Source organism: Strix aluco, chromosome 4 (genome assembly GCF_031877795.1).
Source record: "Strix aluco isolate bStrAlu1 chromosome 4, bStrAlu1.hap1, whole genome shotgun sequence".
NCBI lineage: Eukaryota > Metazoa > Chordata > Aves > Strigiformes > Strigidae > Strix > Strix aluco.
The window spans coordinates 67,231,148-67,249,237 of record NC_133934.1 but is presented as its reverse complement, the minus strand read 5'-3'; the positions used below and the strand labels follow the sequence as shown (position 1 = coordinate 67,249,237).

At 57.8% G+C, this 18,090-nt stretch overlaps 1 protein-coding gene across 3 annotated transcripts; it reads left to right on the top strand.

Moving 5' to 3' along the window:
* Positions 1–844: 844 nt before the first annotated feature.
* On the top strand, positions 845–16,281 carry RBPMS (RNA binding protein, mRNA processing factor). 3 transcript variants are annotated; one of them, XR_012623177.1, is made up of 9 exons: positions 845–961; positions 7,769–7,846; positions 8,375–8,413; positions 8,573–8,635; positions 9,348–9,498; positions 10,367–10,497; positions 12,346–12,415; positions 13,793–13,898; positions 14,650–16,281. XR_012623177.1 is itself a non-coding variant. In XM_074823446.1 (8 exons), the coding sequence occupies exons 1-8, from the start codon at positions 899–901 to the stop codon at positions 14,653–14,655; spliced, it is 576 nt and encodes a 191-aa protein (XP_074679547.1). In that variant the 5' UTR covers positions 845–898; the 3' UTR covers positions 14,656–16,281. The 3 variants fall into 3 exon arrangements, 2 of the variants coding, with proteins under 2 accessions (XP_074679547.1, XP_074679546.1); XM_074823446.1 differs by lacking the exon at positions 10,367–10,497; XM_074823445.1 differs by lacking the exon at positions 14,650–16,281 and having other exon boundaries at positions 13,793–13,900.
* Positions 16,282–18,090: the final 1,809 nt, after the last annotated feature.

The window sequence follows — 18,090 nt, the reverse complement described above, 5'->3', positions numbered from 1 at the left end:
GGTTGGGGTGATGAGCCCCCACCACTTCGCCACAGCGGGGACCCTTCCTCTAATGTCACCTCCCTCCCACCACAGCCAGCCTCCGGTGCCCCGCTCCCTGTCCCACAGCCAGCCGCACCCCTGTGTCCCCCCTCCTGTGCCCTGTGTCCCCAACACTGTCCCCTCCTCTGCTCCGCAGCCCTGCTGCAGCCCTGTCCATGGGACTGTGTCCTGCGTCCCCAGACTTGTGTCTTATGACCCCAAAACTGGGTCCCATCTCCCCAGCCTTGAGCTGTGTCTCCAGCTTTGTGCCCTGTGTCCCCAGGACTGTGTCCATCTCCCCAGCCTTGTCCTGTGTCCCCAGTCCTGTATCTGGAGTCCCCAGTCTTGTGTCCTGTGTCCCCAGGACTGTGTCCATCTCCCCAGCCTCATGTCCCTGGGACTGTGTCCCATGTCCCCAGCCTTCTGTCCCATGTTCCCAGCCTTGTGTCCTGCATCCCCTACCCTGCATCCACTGTCCCCAGCCTGTGTCCTGTGTCCCTGGGACTGTGTCCTGTGTCCCCAACCCTGTGTCCTAGACTGTCCCCCATGTCCCCAGCCTTCCATCTCGTGTCCCCCGCCCTGCATCACACATCTCATCTCCCACATTCCGTGTCCATGACCCCGTGTCCCACGTCCCCAGCCCTCCCCTCTCCCGCCACCCCCGCGCCCCTCCATCACTCCCTCGTCCCCCCGGCTCCCTCCGGCCGCCTCCTCCCCGTTCCTCCCCCGGCCCCGGCCCCGGCCCCCGCCCCGTCCCTCCCCCGGTCCCCGCCGCCCCGCCCCGGCCCCCCCGCTGCCCGCCGCCGGCCAGCCTTCCGCACCGCCCGCCCCGGACGCGGCTGCCGCCGGCGGGACGAGGAGCCTGGCCGGACGCACCATGAGCAGCCTCCCCGCCGACCGGGAGGGCGGCCCCGCCGACACCGGCCTGCCTGAGGAGGAGGTAGCGGGAGCGGGGGGGGGTCGGGGGTTTCGGGGGGGCGGGGGGGTTTGTTTCCGGCGTCTCCCCCCACCCCACCCCCCCCCACCCCCCCCGCGATCCCCGGGGCTGCGCCCCGCGGGTGCCCACGCACCCCGCGCGGGGGGTGGGGCCGCGCCGGGGGGGTCCCGTCGGTTTTCCCGACCCCAGGTACCCGGGGCTGCTCGCGGGGCGGGGGGGGAAACACACGAACGGCGGGCAGCGCATCTCCCGCTCCCGGGGACACCCACACCCCCCCCGGCGGGGCCACCGCATCCCCCCGGGTCTCCCCGCAAACACTCCTCCGCCTCCCCGGGGAAGCCCTCCGGGCGCAGGGGAGCCCCACTCAAGACATGCAGCTCCCCGGGGGGCGGGGGGGGCAAAACAGCCTCACCCCCAGCGCCCGGGGCCGGTGCTGGGCGCTGCCGGGGGGGCTTGTGGGGGTGACAGTGACGGTGGGTACCACGCGTCCAGCAAGACTTTGCGTCTCTCACCCCAAAGATGTACGAAACGCTCTCGTCCCCACGGGAGACAAACCCCACGCCCCGCCACGGAGACGAGAGCGGGATTTCTCCCTTGCAGCCGCCAAGTTCCTGGTTTTGCCCATGACCTTGAGATGGGAATTTGGACTTTGGGAGGGTGAGAGCAGGCAGATAGTATCTCCTCCTCGCCTTTCACCCGCTGGGCTGCTCTGGCACGTCCTTACCGGCCTCTCGGTGGGGTCTCTGCTCGATCCACAACGTTGGGATGCGCCATAGCTCCGCTCACCTGCCTTGATTTTTTTATTCCAGAGGCGGTTTCAGCCTGAAACTTACCAAAGTTTTCCCAAACCGTGCCAATAATGGGGAATTCTTCCGCTGGCGGCGTCCCCGGGTGCAGGGCAGATGATGCTGCCAGGTCCTTGGGGGGGATACGGCGATGTGGCTCAGACAGGCATGGCGGTGGGAGATGCCCATGGGGGCCTGTTGCCTTTCGCAGTGGCGTGGCACATGCTGCCCTGGCGAAGGGTGACCCTCGCCCTGCTCCCAGCTGGATCTGGGGGGCGAGGGGCCAGCCATCGCACTGCTGGCCCTTGGGGACCTCCTGACCTTGTGATGCAGCTCTGCCCAGGGGGGATGGTGGACGTGAGGAGCTCCTGGAGGGGACAGCTGCGAGATGCCAGGGTCCCCTGCCATGCCAGGGATGTGTTAGGAGGGCGATGGCCGCTCGTGCTTGCATACCGGGCTCCTCTGGTGCCAGGCAGGTATTTTCCCCGCACAAGTTTTTGCCAGCCCTGGCTGGAAGAGCCGGTGCTGTTGAGTGTTTGCTTAAGCACAGGGAAAGGGGGTTGCCCAGCTATTGCGCCCTACTCTCCCCTCCCCGTGGCTTGCCTTCCAGCCTCGTACCCCCCCAAAAAAAGGGAGAAGCAGGACCCATCCTGGGGAGGTCAATCAGGCTGCTGCCAGGTGGGACAAGTCCCGGCTTCGGCCCCGCTCCGCCTGCCTCCTCCCCAGGCTGGCAGGAGTCCTGCTGCCTGCTCCTGGCACCCCAGGGTGGCCTCCTCATCCCCCTCACCTCCCCACACCGGGAGGGACCCTCCCCGGTGCGGGGGAGCTGTTTGCTGGGGGGGGTTCCCAACAGAGGAGTCTGTCAGGGGGGAGGCAGAACAATTTGGAAAGGAGGTCACGTCACTTCAGCCGGGCGAGAACGGCATGTAAAAGGCTCGATGGAGGCCTTATTTGGTAGCAGAGCGGCTCCGGAGAGCCCGGCTCGTGGCCCTCGTCCCCATCCCATGCCAGATCCATCATCCCAGGAGACTGGGGTGTGGGGAGGCGACCCCAGGGACAGTTTCTGGGGAGAAGGTGCCCAGTGAATGGATAAGCTTTGCCCCCGTGACCCTTGCGTCTCATCCCCCCAAGCTCCTGCTTCCTTTCCTCCTTTAAGCGCGGGGTCTGGAGGGTTTGGGAACAAGCCCCGGGCAGGACACAGCCGTGCGTGACCCCCACCCGTGCCCGCCGCTCCTTTGCTCTGTTGCAATCCCCCATCTGCTCCCTTGGCTTCTCACTGGCTTTTCCTCCGCCGCTTCCTCGTTCCAGCCCCGGCAGCTCCGGACTCGCTCTTCCCCAAGGGCTGCTCTTCTCCTCCCGTCCTCCACCAGATGTTTGGCTACTGGTTTGGAGAAATGGCTATGGGTGGCAGGGCTGGAGGCTGAGCCTAGTCCTCCCGCATCCCAGGGGCGGAGGAGCCAGCATCCCTCGGCCTCAGACTTGTTTATGTCAGGGAGTTTTGCGGGTTGATGGCGTGCGTACACACAGCCCGGGAATCTAAACCCAGCTGAGGAGGACGCTCCATTAGCAGAGAGAGTATTTACGCAAGGACTAATCCCGCCGCGGGGGAGGCAGCACCCCACTTTGCCGGGGAGGCGGGGGGAAGCTCCGCTTGCCCTGTTTTATGGCTCGATCGCAGCCCCGTGCCATCGCCTTCCTGCTCCCGCTGGGCTCCGGCTGCCCGGCGGTGCCTCCCCGGCGGCGGGCAGTCAAGCGGCTAATCGGCTGGTGGAGAATTAAAAGCGAGCCCCTGCTGAAAGGTGGCGGACGGGGAGCTGGGGCTGAAGGAGGCGATTAAATGCCTTGTGAATGAATCACCCGGACGCCTTCTGCCTCTCCCCTCCGGCCCCCGGCCTGTTAACGTTTACTGGGGGTGGTTTGCACAGGGGCAAGGGAGCGTGACCATGCCGGTGGGGCACCCGGCATCCCTCAGGGCACCCAGCATCTGATGGGGGTCCAAGGCAGGCAAATGCCTCCCTGCTTCCTGCTTACCTTCAGGAGACAAACCTGGCTTGTGGCTTCATGTGAGGGAGAGGAGGAGGAGGGCTGCCTGCACTCTGCCATGGACCTCCCCAAGCTGGGGCCATCCTTGAACCATGGTCTGGAGACCCCAGTCACCTCTTGGCCCAGGTCCCCACCTCTCCTTGCATGTCCCCAGCCCTGACCGTCCCAGCAAACCCCCCCGTCCCGACCTTCTCCAGCACCCCTTAAACTGGCCCCAGACGGGACATGGTATTTTGGGGACAGCAGAAGGTGATGGTGGACACAGAAGAGCAGAGTTGAGAGGGACAGGCCAGAAGCATGATGGAGATGGCTTCCTAGGGAGAGGAGAGTAGCAGAGGCTAAGAGAAGATGTTCTGTGGGGACAATAAAAGCCAGAAGGGGACAAACCAGGAGCAAGGTGGCAGAGTTGGGATCCAGTGGCCCTGGCAAATCTGGGAGCTGTGGGGCACAGCAGCAGGAGCAGAGGAGGACTGTGGCAAGGGGACTTTGTTTGTGTGCTCCTTGTGCAGTCCCGTAGCTGTCATCTCTGCTGAAGGAAATCAATGTGGTGGTCACCTGCAAGGTCCTGCACCCATGGCCAGCAGCTTCCTGGAGCAAACATCAGCACTTCTAACCTGGAAGAAACCTTTGGTTTCACTCCAAATTGTAACAAGAAGGAGAGATGGAGAAATGCTCCACCAAGAAGAAACTGAAAAATGTCTGCGCAGCAGAATTGAAACGAAACAGCTGGGGCTGTCCTAAACTGGGGGTCTCTGGGCTGCGGGAATCCCACTGCCATGCTCGAGCACTCTTTGCTAATCCTTGCTCTGGAGCTGTAGGTCTGGCCCTGTCTTGCAAGACATTTGGGAGCATATGTCTTGTCTGATCCACCTCCTAGAAGGGGTCATTTTTCTCTGTGGAAGAGCATATGCTTGCCTGCTGGCCGACAACTTATCTGATAAGGCTTTTTTTTCCCCCTCAAGGGCAGGATTTTGCCCTGGGAGTGTTTCTGGTAGAGGATGGAGGCTGAGCCCCTGGGATCTCTCAGCACAGGAAAGCCTGGAGCAGCTCCCTGCAGGCTGAAGCTCCTCTTCCATTTAAGGGCAGGAGTAATATTTCCGCCTAAAATCTTTCCCTTGGCAAAAGGATATCCGTCCAGCCTGCTGGGAATTATCCCCGAAGACTCTCCTTTTCTCTGCCAGTCCCACCTCGTTTTAACATAGCCCTAATCCTCCCACCTGCTTGTTACCCAGCCCAGCAGAAGGATGCTGTTTATGCAGGACCTACTCAAACATCTCTGGCTGGGTATGCCAGCTCCCTGGCACCCTTCTGTGGGGTGCAGACAGGGAGCACCCATGACCTCATATCTCCTCCTTCCCTTCCTCCCTCCTGGCCCCAAAACATCCTTTTGGGGCTGGAAACCAGCTGGGGGATCCTTTGGAGCCCTTCTCCCTCTCTCACTCGCCGCTGTATAATTTTACAGTTTAAAACTTGGCCGACCCACGTTTGAACTTTCAAAGAAAACAAGTCATTACCGAAGAGAAGCCGTTCCTTTGCGAGGCTGAATTTCGGAGGGTTTTTCAGGGTCTTTTATCTCTCCCATCTCTCTGCCACACGGCTATGGGGCTAAATGATCTAGCAAGCTGGGCTTGTAGAGGTTTGGATTTCAGGCAAATTGGCAGCGGGTTCCCCTTGGAGCCGACTCTGACGCCTCTGGTGTTTCAGGCACTCCCGGGGGAGAGGAGAGGCGGGAGGCCAGTGTGCTGGGCAGGACCAGAGGCTCGAGGGATGATGGAGATGGGGGGGGACACACACACACCACACAAGGATGCTCAGCCTCCTTGGGAGGCAAACCCAGCCGGGAGCTGGGATGTGTCTGGTGATCTGATTCCCCAGATAGCAGTCATGCTCAGGCAGACCTGTCTGAAGGGGAATATTCTTTTCCCTAGGAAAGGATAAATTTGCCTTCTATATGTCAAATTTCATGGATGCAAGTGAAGCTCCTCTGGATTAATCCCTCCCCAGGCCCTGCCAGAAGAAATTTGGGCAGCATCTCCACTGGGAGACTGTGCAGCATTGAACACCTTGGGATCCCCGCTCAGATAGGCAGAGAGCTGGCAGGGGTCCCCCAAGGCCCCTTGAGGGGGGGCTTCCAGCCGACCGTGTATGGTCCCAGTAGAGGGGCAGGCTACCGCAGCTGTGCCTAACTGCAGCCCTGGCTCAGGAAAGGGGGAGGACATGCCCACGCTGATCCCATCCAGCATGGAGCTCTCAGCATCCCTCTGGGCAAGGCCCTGCGCATCCTTTCCTGGCCGGAGCAGGGCTTGCTTTCTGAGAGGAGTCAAGCACCAAGCACGGGATGGCCATACTTTCATGGCTAGCTTGTTTTCTGGCAGCCGCTATGCATCCAGCGATGGGTGCCAGCAGCCATGGGTGCCAGCAGCGATGGGTATCACTTGGAGCTGTTGACACAAGGGCTATATGCAAACCGCCTCGAGTACCTTTTGTTATTTAATAGATATAGGTCAGCCAGAGGTTTTGTTACACAAAGCAGGAATGTTTGCTGCTCCCAGGCTGGGAGATGGGGTAGATAGCTTATCTGCAAGAGAAAGAAGAAATGTCAGCAGAAGAATAAGCCTGGGCTGGCTGTTTCACGGGGAGGCAGGGTGCCTGGCCAAAAAATAAAATAAATAAAAATAATCAAGGTTTTCCCCTCCTTCAGGTCAAATCTGTCAGCTTGGCACCAGGGGTGGGTGACCTTGGTCTAGCCCCTCCAGACAAGCTCTCACAATGCATTTGGGGGCCTGAAAAAATCAGCTACAGCTATCAAATCCCACAGATTACCTCCCAGTAAGATGCTATGAGAGCAGCAGGAGCTGGGCTGGCTCACAAGGAAGTCCGCAGCCGATGGGGACAGTAAGGCAGAGATTCCACTGACATGGGCACCATCCCTGGGTGCCGCAGGGAGAGCAGAGCTGCCAGGTGACAGCAGCCAGGGTCAGAGACACGCAGACACAGACACATGGACACACACACACCCCCAGCAAGGCCTCAGCCTTGCTAACTAACTAAGCAGCTCCTCCTGCAGTAAAGTCTGAGCCTAAATACAGTGCAGGGGCCATGGGCAGGGTATGTGGGTGGGGGGGCCCAGGTGGCACTGGTTGGGGCCATCATCGGCCCCAGGTTCCTGTGGGGCCCTGGCTATCAGTCACCAAAGTGTTTGGATGACATTTTGGGGATGAGGAGAGGGGGACGGGCAGCAGATCCAGCTGTTGGTCTCCTGCGCCACATCACTCCCCCAGTTACAAGCTGGTTGTAAAGCAAAACTGTCTGGGCACAGATCTTGCCCAGGTGGGGTTTGCCCATCCCCAAGGAGACCCACATCCCCCCTCAGGGTCAGTGGAAGCAGTGTTTTTGTGAGCCACTCCAGCTTTGAGGATGCTGCACCACGGCAAACATTAGATCCACCCAAAAAGAGTCAAAAAAACCTTAAAAGGTGACTTTTATAAATCGGGGACAGGCTGCTTAAAATCAGCCTCTTCCAAAACAGGACCATTCCTCCAAGAGGAAGAGTTGGGGTTTGCTTCTCCTGGTCCTTAATGAGCTGCTGCAGTTAAACAGAGACAACAGGCATTGTCTGCAGAGTAAGGGCTCTGCTGGGGATGCCAGGAGAGAGCCTGTTTGCCAGACGGGGGTGGGAAAGTGCTGGGATGCTGGCAGACTTTTCCACCCGGAGAGCACTCAGTGCGGTGAGGACAGGTCTCAGTTATCTTTCCGTGGTGTCTCAGCAGCTTGCTCTGCGGTCACCCAAAGGATGGGTATGCCTCTCTCCAAACTGCTACGTCCCCCTAGTGTGGCTTAAGGCTTTTAGCTGCCCATGAGGTTCCCCTCGGGCTGGCATTGTCCCTCTGGTGTGCCACCACCTAAGGCTGCAGGAGGTGTGGGGTATCCCCAAGTTAGGGATGAGGGAGGGTCCCCAGGAACTTCCTTTCTTCTTTTCTAGGTGAGGACGCTTTTCGTCAGCGGGTTGCCGCTGGACATCAAGCCCCGTGAACTTTACCTGCTCTTCAGGCCCTTTAAGGTACCAGACTGGGGATAGGAAAGGGGGGCTGGAAGCATGGGGCTGACCCCCTGCCCCATCCCCATGGCCCCACCAACCTTGGTAGGATCTGGTTTCCCCCCAAAATTCTAATTTGGGCATTTTATTCACAGAAACAAGTTTCTGCACCTTTTTGCCCCAGTAAGCCATAGGAAAATGTCACTGGGCGCTTTGATTGCACTGGCATTTTAATTGCACGTTGACTTGCACCCCATTTAGCAGCAGAAGAGTGTTGGCTGCAAACCCTTCCAGTCTCTTCACCCTGCCAGACCTGCAGCTCAGAACTCATCTCTTTTCAAACACATTATCAGGCATTCAGCATCCCTACAAAAATCTAGCAGCAACGAGTCCCCATGCTGGTGCTGAGCCTTGGCAAGCTCCCCCTGTGCCCACCTGATGCCCCCCAGTCGTAGGGCTGCTGGGTGATGGATGCAGAAGGTTTCCCTCTCCAAGGGGTGGCTGAATTGCAGGGATCTCCACCAAACATCCTTTTTTATTCTTTTCTTGCAGGGGTACGAAGGGTCTCTCATCAAACTCACCTCCAAGCAGGTAGGAGCTGCTCAAAACAGGCTGAGCATCCCACGCCATGCTCCCACCCTCCCCCCATGCTCCCACCCTCCCCCGGCACCGCCAGTCCCCGGGGCGGGGGGGTCCTCCCTCTGCTCCCTGCCAGTCTGATTGATGGTGCCTCCTCTCCTTCCTCCGCAGCCCGTGGGCTTTGTCAGCTTCGACAGCCGCTCCGAAGCAGAGGCGGCGAAGAATGCACTGAACGTGAGTGCGCCCAGCCTCTCCATTTTTTTTGGATTTTTTTCCCCTCATTTCCCCATGCCTGGATACTCCAAATTTCTCCATCCCAGGAACATGCGTCTCCCGCACCAGCTGGCCCCACTGCATCCCCATCCCTCCAGCCAATCTCCATCTGCATCCTCCCTCCTGGGGGGCTGTATCCCTTTTGCCTTTCCCAGGGCCATCCGGGAGGGCTTGAACCCTCAGGATTAGAGCCTTAGATATGAATCAGCGAGAGACGCCTTTCCCAGCCTCTCCTATTTCTTCAGTGGGAAAAATCCCAACTAAAGCTGCAAAAGAAAAAGCAGCTTTTTCCTTTAGCAGCTCCCTCCTACCTCTGCAGTTAACCTCCTGAAAACAGTCATGGGGAGAACCGCGTGGAGCCTGTTCTCCAATTCCTCCCCGGGTTTTGGTTTGTTGTTTTTTTTTTTTCCTTGTCTTCATTTTCAATGTAAAACTTTTTTTTTGGCTCCACTAATCCCTCTGGATAAGAGTTCGGCCTTGCGGGATGCCGACTGCCAAATATGGTGCCGATGCTAAAGATGCCGGAGGAATGCGAGCTGCCTCGGGGCCCGGCAAATTAGCTCATTTCAAGGCTGGAAGTTGAAAAAAAAATAAATAATTGGGAGTTATTTTTGCTGCGGGGCTGGCACGCGGCAGTGCTTGCCCACCCGCCGTGCCTCCTTCCCTCCTGCAGGGCATCCGCTTCGACCCCGAGATCCCCCAGACACTGCGGCTGGAGTTTGCCAAGGCGAACACCAAGATGGCCAAGAGCAAGTTGGTGGGCACCCCCAACCCCAGCACGCCTCTCCCCACCACTGTACCTCAGTTCATCGCCCGGGAGCCCTGTAAGTACCAGCTCTGGCTCTCCCGAGGGAGCCCCACGCGGTTCCCCCCGACCTGCCACCACGGCAGTGCCAGCGGTTTTTCGGGGGGCAGGCATGGGGGTTGCCCCCATCCTCATTTGCCTCAGGAAAACACCTTATTCAGGCAGTTGAATGTTGCGCAGAGATTATGGGTGGAAGGAACGATGCCAGGCCCCCAGAGTGGGATGCTAGAGGGAGCAGGGATGCTGCAGGGGGGTGGTGATGGGGAACACCAGGTCCAATTGGAAGCAGCAGCATGTGGTGGCATTTGCCAGCTGGTGGCCAAGGGTCCTCAAAGGTGGCTTGCCCATGCTGGAGAGGACCCAGGGGCAGGTGACAGCCAGCTCGGCACAGCACATAGGAGCGGGACGATCCCGTGGTGCTGCTTCACCACGCCGGGGAGTTGCTGAGTCGTGGTTGGGGGTCTCGGCGGAGACCTTGGCAATGTCGCGCCGTACTTGTTTCCACTACTGGAAGAGCATTTCTCGTGCGGATGCTGGTTCCTCTCCTTGCTGCTGCACACAGGCATGAGCCATACACTCTCCCTTGTGCCTGCCGACGCTGGATCCCTGGGGTAATTAAACCTCTCAGAGACAACAAGCCCAACCCAGCCTCCCCTGGCAACGCATCCAGCCCCACAGCATCGCTTGCGGCCGGCTGAGCTGTGTTGGCTTTGTGGGTCGGCTCTTGCCGGCGGCACTGGCACGCTGCACTTCTCCGGGGGAAGCTCTGCTCCTGCTCCCACCCGCTCTGGGGGGAGAAGGACCAGCTGTGCTGTTGAGCAGTGCGTGGCATGGCGTGGGCCGCGGCCCGTCGGTCGCCATTAACTCTCCTTCTTCTTTTCTTGCAGATGAGCTCACAGTGCCTGCACTTTACCCCAGTAGCCCTGAAGTGTGGGGGCCGTACCCTCTGTACCCAGCGGAGTTAGCACCTGCTCTACCTCCTCCTGCTTTCACCTATCCCGCTTCGCTGCACGCCCAGGTAATTCAGACCCATCTGCCACCACTGCACTCACCCTCCCACCCGCCCCGGACCCCCCCTTCCCCCTGGTGCTCACCGCACCACTAACCTCTGCCCGCCTAACAGGCACTCACTGCCCCCTCCCTGAGATTTTAGGGATGGCACCCAAACCCAGCTGAGCGCTGGCAGCGGGCAGCGCCTGCCTCTCCCCAAACACCTCTCTCTGCCTTCCTACCTTCACTCTCGCCCACGCCAGTGGCAGGCGGGGAGGGAGGGATGGGGGATGCTCGCCGGTGCTGGACCATCCCCATCGCTCCTGGCACCCAACGACCCGTCCGGCTGCCGGCATGGTGCAACACGGGGGCTGCCGAGCCCCTGGCCGCCCCTTGAGCATCACTGGGATGCGGCTTGCCCGACGCGGGGCATGAAGCAAAGCAACTCTGATGGGAGGAGAAGGCAAGCGAAGCGCAAATGGAGGACCCATCTTTTATTGACGAGGCGCTCTCTTGTCACAAGCGCTTTTCTGCTGGCTGCCACTGCTGGTGGCAGCACGTGGCTGTTAAAAATTAACTACCCGCCCCAGGAGAGGAGAGGGGAAAAGAAGAGAAGAAGTGGAAATGGAGGTGGCGGAGGATTTCTTTGTAGTGCCAGCCTTCGGGATGTTTCCCAGAGCAGCATCACAGGGATACCAGGAAGAGACGTGCACTATGAGGGGAGGAACGGGCAGCTGCCTCCTCAGCAGCCACGCCGGACATCATCCCAGTTCTCGCTCCTCACCGCCGGCTCTGGCTTGGCCGTGAGCAGGAGGAAACGAGCACACGGAAACAGATTTGCCAGATAAGCTGCATCCGAAAGGCTTTTGGCCCTGGCCCGCCGGGATTGAGCCGGGTTGTCTGGAGCTGCCATCACTGGGAACTGGAGGCAGCCAGGGACTGGCTTGAGTGGGAGGGTGAGGAAAAGCGCTTGGCGTACAAACCAGCTACAGCCTTTGGATGAAACTCCAGCTTTTCAGGCCCTGCTGTTTATAGGAAGAGCGGTGGTAAATATTATTGCAGCTACATACTTGCCTTGTCAAATAACCGCTAACAGGCAGCACCTGCGCTGCTTGGGGGGCTGGGGAAATGGCCAGCAAAGGAAATGGAGGCGTGAAGAGGCTCCGAGGGCCCTCCGGGAAAACCCAGGTTGAGACCTGATGCTAGACAGTGTTAGAAGAAATATTACCTGCCGTGGTTATAGAGCCAGTGTGGTGGGGAGGATGGTGGTGGCACTTTCCCCCTTGCCCTGGGGTACTGCAGCAAAGCACGCAGCGCTCCCGTGCTGGGGGCCGCAGCCTATCCCCGTCCCCCCGCATGGCTGCCAGCATTGCGGGTTGGGTGGGGCGTGTTGAAGACGGGTGTCACCACCTAAACTGGAGCTGCTCGCTGCAGGGTGGCCTCCCTGGCTGGGTCCTGCAGAGAGTGGCGGGACCAGGAACCTCGGGACAGTGGGGCTGACGTGGCGTTATCCAGCAGAGCACTGAGCACCCACAGGCAGGCGCTGAGAGCTGCTGGGTTTTGGCACCTGACGTTTCCCCGTCTCACGCGGGCTTTGCAGGCATTAAGAGGGGATGAGCCCGCTGCCTGCGTGGTGGGACCACGGTGCTGCCGTCCCCACTTGGTCCTGCTGCAAGCAGCGATGCCGGGGTCCGCACTCGGCCCCTGCCAGTGTTACTGTCCGAACGGGAGTTGGGGTGGCTGTACTGTTTGCGTTTTGACCTCCCTCCGCCCTGTGCCTGGGGAAGGCCAGGAAAGGGGAGCCCAGGGGCATCCTGCTCTTGCCAGGGTGGGCGGCCACCACCCCTCTCACCCTGTGCCCCTCTTCTCTTTGCAGATGCGCTGGCTCCCTCCCTCCGAGGCTGGTTCTCAGGGCTGGAAGTCCCGTCAGTTCTGCTGAATGCCGGGTGAGTGTCACGTCCTTGCTCCCGTCCTCCTGTGCTGGCATGGTGGGCTGGGGGCCACCTCCACCCCTACCCTGAGCTCCCCCCTCCACAACTCCCAGGGTCTCTGGCAGCTTAGGGTGGGTGGCCAGACCCTATGCCTGCACTGGTGAGGCCACTTTCTGGCAGGCACCATAGGTCCAGGCACCCTCCTTGTCCCCAGGGAGGGGACGTCTCTGCCACCGTCCACCCCAAAGCTTTCCCAGATATCCCGGGGCAGGATGGAAAGGCAGGTTCAAGCTGTTGCAGCAGCGGAGGCTGCATGCCCCCGGGAGTGTAGCAATGGCATGGTCCTGCAAATGAAGGTGGCAGCAGGGCTGCTCAGCTGAAGACAACCTCCCCCCTCCCAGTGCAACGCAAACGTCTCATTGAACCTTAATGAAAAATCTCCTGGCAGCCTGGGGTGGTGGGGCTGCCAAAATAAGACGCACGGCGTTATCAAGTGCCCAGTTTGATGACACCTAGGATGTCTTCAGATGGAAAAAGCCTTGCAAGATATGCTCTGCGAATAACTCAGCCTTGTGTGAATAAATAAAGAGGATTCAAATGGAAGAGGGGAAGGAGGCTCGGTTGATGCTGAGCATCGCTTGCCCTGTGATCCCAGCCTGCCCGGACCATCCCAGCTGCCATCCCCCCATGCTGCTGCTGCCTGCTGGGAAGCCTGCGCCACATCCACATCCACCTGTGGAGAAAGGATCCAAGGAGGTGGCGAGGCTCTGGCATCGGCTGCCCGTGCTCCCGTGCCACCGCTCTGCCCGGCCCCTGCAGCCCTGCACCGTGGCCATGAGGCTCGCTCACACGGGGAGAGCAGGAGGACCAGCCGAGGCTGCGGCCGACCCAAGACTTGGATCCGCAAAGCATTTACTGGCTATTTTAAGCCCAGCAGATAAAAATAGGGAGCAGCGAGGATTTGGGAACCAGTGGCTCTTCCAAAATATGGAACGTGCCAATGTTTTCAGCTAAAATGTAAGCAGAGCCGTATTTGGGAAGGGGAGATGAGTGAATCCCTTGGAACAGATCCATCTGCCTGCAGCAACCCCGGTAGTTGCAATGGGTAAGGATGGGGGGTTGGGGACCCCCTGGCTCCCCACCAGGCTCCTCCAGCCGGGAAGGGCTACAACCCAGCCAGCCATGGGTTTTGCTGCCGCCCTGGCTCTCCTGCCTGCATCCTGCCCATATTTGCCATGTGAAGCCCATCAGGGCAGGGTTAAGCTGCAAACTACCCCCATTAGGAAGCGCCAACCCTGGCCACTGCAAAATAACCTCTCCCCGCAGCACAGCGACCTCAGCCCCTGGCTGCCCCTGTCAGCATCCCTAACTCTCTACTGTGTCCTCCTGCAGGTCTCAGGTGTGTGATGGTGGCCTACAGTCAGTCTTGTGGGTATTAACGGAGTCTTCCAAGGCGGCTACTGGGTTGGCATGCTCTCCGCAAAACCACAGTGTGCTGGTAAGGCTGCAACACGGTGCCTGGTTGCGCCAGGGGGATGCAGCCCCTGGGGCTTTGCTGCTTTGGGGAGGGGGTAGAGGGCTGAGGAAGCCAAAGCCATGTCCCCAAGGAAAGGGGCAGCAAGGCAGGCACATCCCTGGGATTGATCCCTGCAGGGTGGTATCCCTGCTGCTGCTGCAGCACGGCGTGACCAAACCATAGCTCTGCCATTCCCGCGTTTATCGCTGTTATCTGGGGCGAGTTTCTACAGCCGAGGAATGCCTCTCTCTCGGCTTTGAATTACCCCCGGTAATCTCATCTCACTGCCGTCCTCGCTTCCTGCCTTGGATCAACAGAGACTGAATTCCTCTTTAAGTGCAAAATTCACCTCGGGACTTAACTCTCAGCTTCCCAAGCTGGTGCCTCCTCAAGTTAAAACCCCAGGGGCTACAGCCAGCGAGAGGAACAAACTGGGACCAGTGGGGTCGTTCTCCTCTGCCAGGCCCACCCTGGGGTGCTGACAGCCCCGGGTCTCCCCGCAAGCATTTCCCACCTTGCCCTTTCCCGGTTAAACAACTGTCCTTGGAGCGCAGTGCCGGCACGGGCTGCTCTCTTCCATTTCCAAAACAACCCTCCCTCTCCCCTATGCTGTGGCACAGGAGCTTCCCCACAAAGGCAGAGAGATTAACCACAGCCCCTTTTCCGCTTTGCCTCAGCCCAAGATCTCGGCTGCTTTTGTTGGTTTTTTTAACACCTCTCTCTGTTGTTACAGGCTTGAAAAAAAAAAAAAACACCTCACACAAGTTTGGATTCCTCCAAGACTTTCCCACAGCCTCTATCACACATCTGCTCTCCTAGAAGAAAAACGAAAAGCATAACTAGTAATAATATTTTCCTCTTTTACACTGTATATTTGTAAGAAAGAGTGTGTTACTTCTGAAAGCATGGTTTGACAGGCATTGCTGTAGTGTTTGAAAAGTCTTTTCGAACAGAACCATAGGAAAGCAGACTACAAAAAAAGGAAAATGAGAGCAAGTATTTTTGTACCAAACCTCCTAAACAGGACAATCTTACACTGGGTCAGACCACAGGTTTTGTGTTTGACTTTCAAATGCGTGTAATTAAGACTGTCTATCCCCCCCGCCCCATCTGCATGTCAAAGGCATGATGTTCACGTGCGTGCAGATGTCGAGACGCACGATTCGAGTTTGTAGGAATTGTGCTCCGGCTGTGTCGGCAAGACCTCTGCAGACACTTACAGTATTACCCTTTTCTTCCCAGTTGCACCAAATGACAACCAGGCAGGACAATCAGAAACTTTCTTATGGTGATTTTTTTTACCTTAGGGCTATGTTACTAGCTTGCTGTGCAAAGCTTCGGCATGGTACAACGGCTCGGATCAGGGATGGGCAGAGACAGCCCGCACATGTAGCAAGGTGACAATTTGCCTCCTCCTCCTGCCATGACTGCTTGAAGTTGTTACGGGCAACGTAAACTGCTGTATGAGAAAAAAACCCAATAAACCCCTCGGTTCGCCAGCTTACTAGAGGTTGGGCACGAGTCCTGAGCGAGCCGAGGGGCTTAGACACGTGCCTACCGTTACGCCAAAGTGCTGGGCTGAACTGGGGTTTTAGCGTCAAGGTTATGCCGGTCCAGCGGCTTGCTGTATAGCATTTCCATGTTTCCATGTGCAAAGACAAGAAGGGAGGCTTCTAACACTCTTGGGGTAGTAACTGTAACCTTAACAGAGATAGCGTACCAGCAAAGAGACCGCCTGATATACTAGTCTCTCCTCCTTGCTCCAGCAGGAATTTGGAAAAAGAGCAAAGCAAAGCAAACCAAAACCTCTTAACAGATTTCCGTTTCTTGCAAAAGGAGGCACAAAAACTTCTCCTTTCATTGCCTTTCCCTCCCACCCCATCCCTGCTGCAGAGTAGACCCAGCTCAGCCGCTGCCCAGGCTTTGCCATAACCAGTTTCCCAGCTGCACTGAAGACACAGGGTGCCCATGGCCTTGTTAAGCATCATAACCTTTTTCTTCTTCCTTCCTTTTGTTCTGTGGGTGGGCCAAAATAAGACGGCTGAGATTTCGGCTACCAGAGCCAGGGTGGGGGGTGAGATGGTGCGATGGGAAACTGTCCCATTGGAGTCTTCTGCAAAAAGTGGGATTGATAAAGGCAACGTGAGAAGAAATCAATTCCAAGACAAACCTCTGAGCGGCTCTAAAAGGAATGATACCAGCGTTTCCAAGCAACGGACTAACTCTTTTAGCAAACTATTTCCTGTACTTTGCCTTGTGGAGAGGAGAGAAGCTTCCACATTGTCTACTCGCTTTTGGAAATATGTTTAAAGGTACTTTTCTATTGTAATTTTTTAAAAATAAAACCAGTGATTATTATAAGTTACATGCAGAGCGTTGTCATGTGCTGTGTATCTGGTTAGGAACAGGGAGAAGGATCCCAACAGACACCCTTCGGGGCCTTGGGGAAGAGCAGCCTCCTTCCTCCCTTTGGGTATTTGCAGGCAACACTCCTGAGGGATGGGGCGATTTTTCAGGGCAGATACCATCGTCCCACTTGGATCTCTAGGAAAGCTCCAAAATCCAGGCTGGAAGGATCAGCAGGCTTTACAGAAATGTCTCCAAGTTTACAAAGATGTTATCGGTTAGTTTTTAAACCTACTAATCTTGGCACTGAGCACAGGAGCTAAGCTGCGATTTTCCATGAGCTCAGCCACAGCAGAGGCAAATGTAACCTAGAGACGAATGGCCAGATTTTTTTTTTTTTTAACATGCTGAGAATTTTGAAAAACTCTGTTCGTAAGCCCAACCTAGAAATTCCTCCTCCTTCTTCCGCTCCGCCCCCGCCCTGATAAATGTGACCAGCGTCCCCAGGAGCCTCAGCCAACAGGCCAGACTCCGAAAACAAAGTACCAGGAGCAAGCTTCAGCTTAGCAAACACAGCCCAGAGAACAGCGTGCAAAGGACATTATTAAAGCAGGCTGCAAACTGTTGAGAGCAGAAGAAAAAGGCATGGTGGTGTCACTTGAAACCCCCGGCTGGCAGGGATGAGCTAGGGAGTTAAGCCCTTAATGTTGGACTTTAATCCCCCCCCAAGCCTCCGCAAGTCACAGCTTTCTTTCTTTCCGAGTTGCATTCAGGGGAGAGGTTTGTTGGCAGGCCCGGGGTAGGAAGGGAAGAGAGCGACAAGCTGCGAGGCAACGCGAACGTATTGCTCAGCCCAACTGCTATTCAGAGCGGCGGTAACTGGCCGACACCACTGTCCCAGGCACCACTTCAGCAAGACACGCAGATGCTTTCGGGAGCGGATTCAACAACAAACATCCTCCAGCTACGAAAGCGATGAAACATGCACGCATCCTCCGGGACTTTGCTTGGGCACAGCATCTGCTTCAAGATCTGCCCTGCAAAAGGAAGCGGGGCCTTGCCGAAAATATTTAACCTCTTGAAACATTTTTTTTTTTTTTAGTTTGAATTTCCCCTATAAGCCAAGATGTTTTTGGCTCCGTGCTGACTGGCATTGCCCTCATCGGCGAGGGGTGGGAAAGGCAAGCCGCTCACCCGGCCCCAGCGTCCCCTTTGCCCACAGTGACCTTTCCCCACGTGGCCAGGGGAACAATCCTTCCCTGTGACCACCAGGGCGCTTACAGGAAGGCCCGAGCTGCTGGCTGACACTGGGAGATTGCAAAACGGGACCAGGGACTCCCAGGCGAGTGCTGGCATCCAATACCAGGGGTAAACCCTGGGGGTATGAACAGGCAGAGCTGGAAAATCAAAACGAGAAAATGTCGCACTCTCATTGTTTCCACTTTCCCAAGTCTTTCTCTCCCCATCCCCCTAACACTAAAGCTAAACTCGGGGAGGGGGGGATGCGGGATGCGAGCGGCTTCCTCCTGCCCACTCCTGCATCCCAGCAGGCAGCAGGCTGAAAGCAACAGACAAGGCAGGGAACAGGCCAGTAGAGTCTGCACAGAAAAACGCAGTGCTAACTCCCCACATCAGACACACACAACTGAGCAGCAGAGGAACAGGAACAAGACAGGAGAAGGAGAGCTGTATCTCCCAGAGGATTGTACGGGGGGGCAGGCAGCCGGGCAGCAGCGGCAGGGACTAGGGGATTGTGCCGCGGGAATGGAGACGGGCCAGCTGGGGCAGGGAGAGCAAAGGGCAGACAGAGCCGGCGCCGAGGCCGGCC

What these genes read in the sequence shown, in the direction of transcription:
- RBPMS (XM_074823445.1), top strand. Translation starts at nt 899, where the DNA reads ATGAGCAGCCTCCCCGCCGACCGGGAGGGCGGCCCCGCCGACACCGGC. An exon ending in GTTCATCGCCCGGGAGCCCT is followed by an intron (nt 9,499 to 10,366) that starts GTAAGTACCAGC and finishes CTTTTCTTGCAG; the next exon opens with ATGAGCTCACAGTGCCTGCA. An exon ending in CCGCTTCGCTGCACGCCCAG is followed by an intron (nt 10,498 to 12,345) that starts GTAATTCAGACC and finishes TTCTCTTTGCAG; the next exon opens with ATGCGCTGGCTCCCTCCCTC.